This window comes from Lineus longissimus, chromosome 3 (assembly GCF_910592395.1).
Source record: "Lineus longissimus chromosome 3, tnLinLong1.2, whole genome shotgun sequence".
Taxonomy (NCBI): Eukaryota; Metazoa; Nemertea; class Pilidiophora; order Heteronemertea; family Lineidae; genus Lineus; species Lineus longissimus.
Window position 1 is genome coordinate 15,982,147 of NC_088310.1, and position 12,558 is coordinate 15,994,704.

General features: G+C 39.6%; 1 protein-coding gene across 1 annotated transcript in view; it reads right to left on the bottom strand.

Moving 5' to 3' along the window:
- Nucleotides 1–6,393: 6,393 nt before the first annotated feature.
- Nucleotides 6,394–12,558, bottom strand: part of LOC135484029 (calcium permeable stress-gated cation channel 1-like) — an 81,591-nt gene continuing 75,426 nt past the window's right edge. Inside the window, exons 22-23 of the mRNA XM_064765059.1 lie at nucleotides 9,339–9,386; nucleotides 6,394–8,708 (exon numbers count right to left, since the gene is read on the bottom strand). Coding sequence (XP_064621129.1) covers nucleotides 8,487–8,708; nucleotides 9,339–9,386 — 270 coding nt within the window. The 3' untranslated portion in view covers nucleotides 6,394–8,486. The remainder of the gene's footprint in view (nucleotides 8,709–9,338; nucleotides 9,387–12,558) is intronic.

The following is a 12,558-nucleotide window of genomic DNA, read 5'->3' on the forward strand; positions in this document are numbered from 1 at the left end:
ATCTGGTTGTTTTGATGCAGGGGAACAAATCATCGCTACCATGAAGGACACATATCGTGGAATATTCTCAGATCCTCCAGAGCCAACCGGTCCATTTACTAAAATTACGGTGTGTATGACTCTGAAACCACAACAGCACTGACCAAATGATTGAATAATTGAAAATTAAGTATCATTAATGAGAAATGCTTCAAATCATCTGTCTTGATATTGATGCTACTATAACATAAGAATGATTTCGGGTTGGAGCCTCGCGTAAATGAATTATTTTTTAATTCTCTGCATTCTCCAATCTTTGAGTACACTAAGTTACTGACGATTTCGATCTCTGACATTCGAGAGTATCGATTGTCTGCCTTCAGATGAACAAATCCACAAATTAAGTTTACAATCGTCTTATTGGAATCTGTTTTAATTGAGTGGATGTAAACGCACGTTTGCATTATGATCATTCATCATCATCATTCAGGCACTGTGACACAGAATTTGGGCATTTGCCTCGAGTTTTGGTTGGCGTGGGTCTTGCAACCATTGAAAAAAATTTTAAAGGGCCAACTTGAGCATAACAGATGTTGGTTTCTCATACAAAAATATCTTCCAGCAGTACCTCAACTTCTCCAAACAGGATCATTGAAAAAGCATTGGACTCAGTGCAAGACAGCCAGTGATCGAAAAGCTACGTGTTTAAGAGAAAGGTGTCAGGAAACTCCTCGAAAGATTAAACCCTAAGAAGGCAACCCAACAAAGTCTTGAAGGAAACTGCAGCTGAGATCGCTCCACTCCTAACAGCTATCTTCAACCGGACACTGACAGGTGGAGAACTGCCAGAGGACTGGAAGTCTGCTTTCATCACGCCCGTCTTCAAGAAAGGGGATCGCCATACAGCGGAAAATTGTCACCTAGTCTCACTTCGTCGGCATGCTGCAAACTGATGGAGTATCTCACAGCCTTTTGAAAAGCATAACATCCTCTGCAAAGTTCAACATGGTTTCTGGAAGGGGCATTCCTGTGAAACCCAGTTACTGGTGACTGCCCACGACCTCCTCAATTACAGAGACATGAAAACCCAAGTCGACGTTGCTGTGTTGGACTTCTCCAAAGCGTTTGATACGGTTCCGCACTGCAAGCTACTATGGAAGGTTGAACATGCTGGAATCCAGGGAAATGTACTGAAGTGGATAGAATCCTTCTTATCTGAACAAACTCAGCAAGTGGCTGTGGAGGGAGAAAAGTCAAACATCGCGCCAGTAAGATCATGTGTCCCCCAGGGCACAGTCCTTGGGGCCCCTCTTGCTGGCTGCTACGTGCATTGGACAGCACAGCCAGCATAGTAGTAGAAAATGTTACCCTTGAAAAAGAGTCCGGCCCTAGTGTATTCTGACGGATTTTGGTATACTAGCATTAAACCCCATGGCGCAGGCAGGTTCAAATGGGCTGTACCTCGAATTGCATGGGCGGAACGATTGAATTGCAATGAAAATCTAATGCAATATCCAAGGAGCCATATCGAAGAGACAAATCAAACCAACCATCCCCAGACTCGGACTCTATGGCGTGCTGTATGCGGGCATATGAAAGTATATCAATTGGTCCGATAGAGATGATGGGGCAATGTCAATATGCCTCGTTCCTTAGTCAGCAGTATGTCCTTTTTTATGTGTAGAGGGTATATAGGAGGTGTGGATTTATTTTTTTTCTTGTAATTAGCTCTTTTTGCCTCAAATCCCTGTGAGCTGCATCGCTGTACGGGAACAGGTCTAGTGCTTGCTGTCCTCTGAAGGCAAAATAATGAATGAGGTCAGTACCACAATTGAACGAGTAATCAGTACATAAATCGAAAATGCCTTGGCGAGACTTGACCAACGTTGCAGCCACCAATTATCAGCAAAACAATGTGTGGGGCACCGCTGATCAGTTGTTGATCAATGGTGCCTCACTGTATAGTACATCAAATGTACGAGCTCAGCACAAACATAGAAGATGTCCACGTAATCAATGCACATCTGTGTCCATTCAAACGGCATTCAAACTGGTGACCCGGATGTTACCGCTTCTAACAACCACCTAAAGTGATTAGCCAGACATGTTTGCCACATTGGAAGTATTAGCAAGTCGACTTACATATCTTCACAGTCATGAAATATCCTCATCAGGACGATAATTTTGGATGATGCGCCACCATTTTTACCGTCTGATGTTGTTGCCAAGTACGTACATGTATGTTTTGATATCTTACGTACATTTTGATGTTGATCATGCAGGGTGAGAGTTGCAGGAGGACAGGTATGATATGATTTGCTCACAAGTCTTGCAGCTCTGTTTTGAATATGCATGAGTATTGCTACAGTCTTCTCAAACCTCTAATAAAGCTGATAATTTGTTGTACTCAAGCCTAGAAGTTATAATTTGGCTGCTCTCCATGAAATTAAGATAAATAAAATTATTTTGAGATTTCCATTAAATCCGTGGACGACATACACACTTTCATCATTTAAAGTTGATAAATGAGACAAATCATACACAATAAGTTAGGAACAGCTATAAATGAATTACAACAAATACTACAGCAACTGAAACTTAACACTTTTTTGACATAAATAATTTTGGCACAAGCCAAGAAAATAAAGAAATTTTATAACAAGTAAAACATGTGACTCTCTTTGAGAAAACCTGCCAAAAGTCTAGCTAGGTCAGAAAGGTTCATTGTGTCATAAAAAGTAAAGACAATGTTTCAAATTGGTTCAGGAATGACAGTCATGTTCATGACATCACAGTAGCTGAGGCAATGGCAAGTAAAGACCTTGTCACAGCCAGGGAAGTTTGGCTGGGTTTTCTCGGAGAGATTCACCTATGACTGAAAGTATAAAAAGTGCATCATAATTTGACCTCAGATATCTCCAAGAAAAGCCGATGAATGTTTTAACATGGATATCGTTTGAGGAGTTGATACTGAACTGGAGGTATTGGTTGTCTCACCCATGCAGCTAAAATGCAGACCAAAACCTCGGCTGCGGTCAAATCAAAAACCAATACAATATGAGATGTATCCTCGCTAGGAGAACCTACCTTAAAAATGTTATCGGCCCCCTGGTGGTCAAGTTGAGAATCAGATCAGACCGAAATTCGGTGTCAAGAGGTCACCTGACCTGGGGGGGGGGGGGGGGGTCCTGTGTACAAAGTTTTATAGTCCTAGCTGTTAAGAAATGTGCCACTGTTTTTGAAACAGGATACAGACGATGACGACGGACACTACGCCGTTGTATAGACTCCCCTACGGTGAGCCAAAAATGCAGATATAACCGTTGGCAACATTGCTCAGTTTCCAATAGATCAGCTAACCACGGATAATTCTGCTTAGTACCAATGGAGTCATAACTACTGCAGCCAATCAAATCAATCCAACTTAAGCCCTTTCTTTTGACCATGAATATAATTTATATTTGTACAACCGAAATAGCAAATTATACCATAATGACCTTAATATCGAAGGATATTTCATTTTCATGGTTGTCACTGAGAAATCAAGTGTTAACAAGGTATAAAGTATGATGCACTTTTTATTGGCCAAGCAATGTAAAAACTATCAAAAGAAACACCACATGTAGAAGTAGTATTCAATCTGTGACAAACAATGAAATGTGTTTTTTTTCATTGAACGAAACTGTATAAACCTTGTCATGAACACATAGCAAGAAATTGACAGATAATGTTACCAAGCACACCTAGAAAGTTCAATAGTTTCTTAAATATTTGCACTCCTTGATATTCACATGTTTTATAATTACAAGGAAGTATTTACAATTATATATATAATCAAGGAGTATTATAATTACGATATTGAAAATTACCTTAGCGTATCAGATTCACCCCACTAAGCGATAGTTCCAACTCTACACATTAGGCATCTCCTCGGGAATACCAAACAATTTCACAAACAAGAGGCCCAAGGACCTGGTGCTCAGCTGTAATACATGGATACAATGTACAAAACATGGAAAGTACCTGGTAGGATCTCTGTCAACCCCAATTTTTTTAACATATTGATATGCCTATATCACGCATACATACCAAAGTAAAAAGACTCTTCGACAAATAATGACAAAACGTGCCACTTATTAGTGGCAAAATATGATTTCCAAGATGGCCGCCTGCCAAGTTAAAAAAAATGTATTATACAAGTGAATGAAACGACCAGGGGCCATTGTGCTCACCGTCTAGATATTTGGTGGTTAGGAATTCATCCTGGTTAAGAAACATTCTCCATGTATAGTAAATAGGTCAAACCAAAGTCGGTTTGACATGTGATGTATCATTGCTCTGAGTACCTACCATAAAAATATCATTGAAAACAAGTCACTATTAAGCGAGATATTGCACTTTACCTTTTTTAGTTTTGGCTCCCTGGTGGCCAAGTCGAGAATCAGATCAAATCGAAATTCAGTGTCGGAGATTATATGATGTAGGGAGCCATGTGTATCAAATTTCAAGTTCATAGCATTATCAGTTAAGAAACGTGCCACAGTTACACACAAACGGACAATTTAGGCCATTTTGACCTCTGTGACCCTGAAAATTAGATCAAATCAAAAACCCGTATGTTATGTGATGTATCCTTGCTAGGAGAACCTACCATAAAAATGTTATCGAAAACGAGTCCCTCATAAGAGAGATAGCACACTTTGTAGGTTACCACTTCTGGCCCCCCCCCCCCCCGGTGGCCAAGTCAATAATCAGATTAGACCGAAATTCATTGTCAGAGGTCACCTGACCTGGGGGTCCTCTGTACAATTTTCAAGTTCATAGCGCTAGCGGTTAAGAAACGTGCCACTGTTTTTAAGGATACAGACAATGACAATGACGGACGACAGACACTGTGGTGTTGTATAGACTCCCCTACGGTGAGCCAAAAAGGGAGTAATTTTTTTAAATTTTGCCCTGAAGTAGGATCAAACACACAACCATCGGAGTTGTACAAGAGCGGGAAATTCAAATCAAGTTAGGTCAATGCAGATTTTTGCTCAGTAACGCCAACTGGTAGTATCAATCAAAACTATTCCAATTTTATATCAAAATCCCTTGCATGCAGACTTTCTCAACTTTATTTCAAGCCTTCATCTATTGGAATAAAGCGACAAAAAATGGAGGCCAAACGGCAAATCAGATCGCACCAAACTTCGGTACCTAAGATCACCTGACCAAGGGGTACATGTGTACTTAATTTGTGATCAATAGTCATTGCAGTTAAGAAACGTGCCATAGTTACGGCCTGACAGTGAATTTACGCCATTTGACCTCTGTGACCTTGACAAGAAGGTCAAATTAAAAACCTGTGTGACATATACTGTATGGTGGTTGGATGTACCCCATGATATCAAATTGGTGGCAATCGGGCAAGAAGTTAAGGAATAATCACATTTTTAAGGTTTTTGGATTTTGCCCCCTGGTGGTCAAGTGGCGAATCATATTGGACCAAACTTCGGTCCCTGAGATCACCTGACTAAGGGGTAAATGTGTACCAAATTTGGTATCAATAGTCATTGCAGTTTAGAAACGTGCCATCGTTACATCCTAACGGCCAATTTACACCATTTGACCTCTGTGACCTTGAAAAGGAGGTCAAATCAAAAACCCGGAGGATATATGATGCACCTTTGCTAGAAGTACCTACCATATTTTTTTCAAAATTTCCCGACTACTATTAAGGGAGATATTGCATATTTTCACTTTTAACGTTTGGCCCCGGTTGGCCAAACCATGAAACGAATCGGACCGAAACTTGGTCTCCAAGGTGTCATAACATAAGGGTACATGTGTACCAAGTTTCAACTCAATAGCTCTAATAGTTACGAAACGTGCCCTGCTAACGGACGACGGACGACGACGACGACGACGACGACGACGGACGACGGACGCCACGGTATGGGATAAGCTCACCTCTGCTAAGAGGTGAGCTAAAAAGTCTGAAGCACTTTTCTGACAATGTTTCATGTTGCACCTGAGGGGATGGTTTGTAGCAATTAGCTACACCCTTATCATGCTTGTACGCTCCATCCAAGCCAATTTTCATCCCGGGGATATATCATCACACTTTAATCATGGTGCACTTAAGCAAGACACCCAACTCTACAATGATTTGTCATTGGAATCAAACATAAAACCAAGGTTCATTTATACACATGGGGCATGCCAGGGCAAATAAAGCCCCATCCAAGTCAATTAAACTTCGAGCTTGCGATGAACTCCTCTCCCTGGCTGCATGAAGATGGAGTCAAAAGCCCATTGCCCCATACACCAAATTGGCACCATCAATTTTTTGGTTTCATTTAATTATCAAGGTCAACTTGGGATAAGAACCATTTCTCTCCCTTTTGCATGAAATTCATGAACATTCTACCAATATCCTGAGGCCAGAAAACAAGTTATTCGCTGTTATAGTATCTCCTTTCTATTCAATACCAGACCTGATAGACAATGCAGTAGAAGCTGAAATTGGTGAACTTGATACCCATATTTCACTCCTTTTTAGCTCACCTCTGGGGAGCTTATACGATACCGTTAGCGGAGCACGTTTCAACACTGCTAGGGCTAGATGACTAAAACTTGGTGTGATGGTAGCTTTGGGCAATATGCTCAGAGGTATCTTTCTTTTTCGCAATATGACCTACTTTCTGGCCTCCAGGCGGCCACCTTCGAAATTGTTTATTTTGCCTTTTTGAAGCTTATGGTTGTACGTCGAGTGACGCAATTTTTATGGTGGGTGTATCTAATAAGGTTAAAAGACATATCACCCAGGCTTTTGATTTGACCTACTTTTCAAGGTCACAGAGGTCAAAGTTCACTAAATCACCGATAGGTGGCACATTTCGTTTCTATTTGAGCTAGAAGGTTCTAAACCTGTGAGGACATATATCAATGGACCCTCTATTCTACCCAAAAAAATTGTCTCGCTCGGACTTTAAATATGGCCGCCAGGAGGCCATCTTGAAAATTAAACAAAGTCGTATTGCAACCAAATTTCATGTGATTGTATATCTATATACTCTCTACAACATCCCTGATTTTCAGTCATATCCATCAACCAATATAGCCGCCAGGTGCCAATCTTGAAAATTAAACAAAGTCATATTGCAACCAAATTTCATGTGATTGTATATCTATATACTCTCTACAACATCCCTGATTTTCAGTCATATCCATCAACCAATATAGCCGCCAGGTGCCAATCTTGAAAATTAAACAAAGTCATATTAATCTGAAACTAATGATCGGATTGCGACCAAACTTCATGTGATTATGTATCTATCTACTCTTATCAATATCCCTTTTCAATTTCAATTTTCAATCAAATCCAAAGACAAATATGGCCGCCAGGCCGCCATCTTGAAAATCCAACGAAGTCGTATTACTCCTTAGCTGTTGAACAGATGTCAACCAATTTCCATGTGACATGTACACTCTTTAATAACCCTGAAATTCAGTCAACTTTATAACCAAAATGCTATACTTAGATGGTACCGGTAATTTTCTTTTGTGCCATTGAGCCGAGAAGAAGAATATTATTCAATGGAATCAAAACTGCTGAAACTAGCCAGAAACTGTTCTCCCCATATCCACTGCAACCACCATGCATTACATTACCTGAGGTGAGCACATGGTCCCTGGACCATTTCATTTGTTTTATGACAGACATTCATAACGCAATCATTATCATTATACAAAGTGTCATTGAAAACTCTTGCTAGTTTCAAAGTTGAATAACTTGTTCATAAATCTTTCCTACCCTAAAAGTGTATATCAATGAAAGAGAGAATTCTATCCTTGAGATTTCATAGCAAAAAATATTTTTTGAATTCATGTTTTTGTAAAGATGTTATTTAAGCAAGCAGATTTATCGACACCCTTTTTGGTAAAGTCTTATTCAATCACTCCACCACAACATATTTCCAAAGAAGGAGTTCCACCTCCAAGTTTACTGGTTATACCGTACATCCCAAGGTTTGGCACTTCCATCAAAGACTATCTTCTTCTGTCATGCTTGTCTCATGTCTTGGATGACAAGTATAGAGATGTCTCCTCTCATATTATCACAACATACTAAAGTATGAGAGTCCTGGAGAAGGGTTGCAGACGGTATTGTATGTTGTTACTCTCAAAATGTAGAGCTGCAAAGAATGCAAACCATCCAAACTTTTCCTCATGTTGAGATTCCGTCTTGCCAGCTTTGGCATTAACAAGATTTTGTAATGAGATCTGTGATAAAAATGAAATCAAAGAATGCACTGTGTTGGTATCAGCACATCCCCTCAGGTGCGGCATAGTCCAGAAATGGACCAGAATCTGGCAGGAGGCGGTGACTACTTCCAGTAGGCAGCCCTTACATTAGTACAGCACATTCGACAAATTTATGCACATTAGCCTGATCATATACCGATCAGAGATAAACTCTAGCAGTGAATATAGTAGCTCATCCTACTTTGGTTATTGTGTCAAGGGTAGTAAATGTCATTGGTGTTGATAGATCCTCGCACAGTAGGATAGTCGGTTGCATTTGTTGCCAACGGGTGCGTTGAATTATGCTCCGGAGATTCGTTTGGTGATTCTGTTGACCCATATGTTGTGGTTGTGGTGCCAGCATTAGCAGCAAAATCTCCATTCTGGTCTCGTTTGGATGTGCCTGGGTCGTGTTGTAAAACCTTTGGAACAAATGGCTGTAAGAGAAAAAAATATTCAATTCATGACGATACGAGGTAGAACTTGTTCATTTTCACCAGCATCTTTCAATGATTTGGCCATTCACTTTTCAAAAAGTGTCAACCTTTGATTTCTGGGGGAAGCTAGGTACTAGTGCAGAATATCTCATTGTCAGTGATGGATAGCGAAATTTGATCTTAACGTCCTTTGGACAACAAAACAATAATGGCTTTCCTTCGAATTGGAAAGAAACAATGATGTCCAAAGAGCCACCAAAATAATGTGACCAATCGTCCATGTCAGTTGTTTAGTTTTTGTATTTTCACAAAAAACAGGTTATCGGAAACTGTTTAAAATGTTTTTGAAAATATTCAGCAGTTTAAGGCCTGCGCCGTTTGTTAAAAATTTTGACTTTGTAATCGAATTTGAAAATTTTCAATTGCGTAAATACATACTTAATATAAATTTCGGCATTACCTTTTTGTAGACAGATAGACAAATACTACAAATACAAAGTTTCAACAAATTCGTATTCATAATAACTGCACTACGGCACTGTGTATCAGTGGATATCTATGTATAAACTGGACCACAACTAATTATGAACAGTGTACCCCTTTAAAGGGTTTATATCACCAGATACCAACCTTTGACTGCTCTCTTGTGCTTGGTGCATCAGTACTTTCCGTAAATTGCTGAAAATAAAGGTAAGATCGATGAGGACACATTTCTGAAAGCAGTAAGACCTGATATAAAGCTGGTCCCAAGGTTCTATTTGACTGATTGAGTTAGAGATAAGACCGATCCAAAAAAGTACAGGGTGGTTGAGCCTGCTTTGACCAGACATCTTCCAAAACATGAAAACTATTTTGTTGAAGACAGATTTACTCCTTTAAAACCCGATTTCTGGGACAATCAAAAATCTTCTTTACCCTTTTCATATTTGTCCTAGAAACCCCAGACACAACCATGTTGCTAAAAATGCCATCAAACATCTCTAAAACAGCTGCCATGGCCGATAGGATTATTTACGGCAATGGCGATCGCAGCTACATTGTTCTTTATTGGCGACAACTTTCTATATTTTGCCAGAAAAACAACCCCAATGTATACAACCATCATTTTGAAATGATTATATAAAGCTGTTGCTCAGCTGGACAAACAAACAGTCAAGATAAAAATATATGTAGTAAAGTTTCGAGAAACTGACACCCCAAGATAACCAGCTGGTCATCCAGCTGGTTATCTTGGGGTGTCAGATAACCAGCTGGATGAGCGTGTCTGAGTAAGAAAAGGGTCAATCAAATATCTGGCCCATGACCGCAGAAAAAAGCACACACTGTGGCATGACATAAGACAAACCTTCAACCAAATGACCCCAAATTCTAACGCTTTCAGTGCCGATCAATTTTTTCCAGGGATTTTATTTTCACCACTGGCTATGCATTGTTTTAGTCACTTTTTGCTGTGATTTGCAACAGACTATTATTGCAAGTTGCGAAGTGCTTATATATTTTTTGAAAATATTTTAACCGTCTTACAATGACTTGCATAAATAAGTAGGTCACTCTTCTGGAATGCTGGCACTGAAAGGGCTTATAACAAGATGAAATAAAGAATCTGATAGAACCAATTTGTTATGTCAGTCATTTGCTACTACAAGAGATATAAATCTGATAAAACCGATTTGTTATTCAATATATTTGGTGCAACAAGAGAAAGGAAAGATATTTAAATGTCATAGCAATGGTTTGTAGAAAAGATAAATTGCATGTTGAGTTCTAGTCAGCTGGCACTTAGTTCTTCTAGGGTAGTTCATTCATGCATCTTAACCTCTTGAATCCCAAAACATGAACATCCCGGGATCCCAGGGTGGTCACGTGGTTGCGAAATTGGGTCTTTCACGATGTATAGCGCCTGCATACAACCGCCAAAGTCCGGTACCGAGGCACCATCTTCCCAGGCATGCTCTAACTGACCCTACTGTACATTAAACACGCTAAAACAAGCAATAAACTAGCGTCCCAGCTCAAGGGAATAAAAATATCACTGAGACCGACCTGTCGGTCATTGGGAAAAAACGTTATTTCAAAATGACCAACTGGTCGGTCATCAGGATTCAAGAGGTTAAAATTTACACACACATTCTACTTACTCAAGCTTTCTACTTACTACATTCTAATTTAGAATTGTTTGCTCAAAGTTTTAAAAGTGTCTGTAGCATCATCAACACAAGGAGCAGGCACAGGCAATAACTTACTCTACTCCTCCTTTAAACAGGCAATCACATTGGATTCATCACCACAACAGAACATCAACTCTGATACCTTCCGTGAAGTGAAATGATAACACTTCAACTGACGATTAATGGACACACATATGTTAGGACAGTCAGGATTTCCTGTTAATTCATCATCAGGGTGTTTTCAGAAAGGAGATGGAACAGTCAAAGAGGAAGAATTATATTTCTAGTCTTAGTCACCATAAGATTGATGCTGGCTACAAGGAGATCAATCAGTGGTTGAATAAACCTCATTTATCTCATCACTGGCCAGATCAAATAGAAACCAATCTGAAGAACTGACTTTGATTATCAATGGTATTCAAAGCTTGTTAACCTTTAGTACTGTTAGAGAAGGCAATTAGTGGCAGTAACCTGGTAGTTGTTACAGTTATAAGAGCCACACTCTAACTGCCACTATCAAGTGAGAAGGCACAGGTTCCCGTAGTTTTGATTCGTATCTCAGTCAACTAACGACAATATTAAGCTCTGATAAATGTGAGCTTAATTTTCTACAACAACATTTGACCAGCTAGAACACCAAATTGCACTAACATGACTGATAACAGCTCAGCATTTATGAAAGATGTGATTTAAATCCACTATAATTCAATGACAACTTTGCATTAAACTAAATACGGTAGAACCTCTCTATCAAGGACACCCTCGGGACTGACAAATGCTGTCCTCCATAGAGAGGTGTCCTGATTAGAGAGGTCAAATTGAATGGAATGTACCAAATTGGGACCAAAACTAGTGTCCTTAATAGAGAGGTTGTCCCTAATAGAGAGGTGTCCGCTAAGGGAAGTAACACTGTACTTGACATTTTGTTGTGACCATGAAACCCAAATTTCTGGATCGCGTTGATTCTCAAGGAATACTATAAAACCCATTTTTGCAAGGCAAAATTTGAAAGTGATTGAAATCACTTTTACCTTTCATTGGTCAATTTACAGATATCTGTCACAAGTGTCCACTTGCTATTAGTTGTGTAACCAACATTTCATATTTATTCTATACCTCTGGTGGTGTTTGACGGTGACTACAGGGCCAAACCAATATTAATGGGCCAGCTTACTGTCGGTGCATACTCGGATGCATGCTATGACCATTGGCAATTGAGGTATGTTATCAAATGACTTGATGTCATCATGGGACCTTCTCAATCTCCAACTTTTGCTACTATCAATGAAGGGTCGACAAAAATGCATCATTTGGGTGGACTGAATCAAGACAATGAGATTACTATTGCTACATACATATGGCAATAAGCTGTAAGTCAGTAGCTCCTGAAATGGAAGATGAATATTATCCTGCAAGCTCCTCCACATGCGACCCACCAAGCATACAACCATGCGGAAACCTACCACTACAGATCGTATTGGAAAACAGCACCAACGCTCAGATGCAACCTGAGAGCAAAGCAAAACATATAAACAGATGATAATAAAGAATTGTTAGTGGTGATCTGAGATGAATGTGGCCAACTTCAGCTGTAATCAAAATCTGATCAGTTTCTTCAGACAACAATATCAGATTCAACTTTCGGTCTCAAAAGTTGCAGAAGATGTTCATGGAATTGTTTG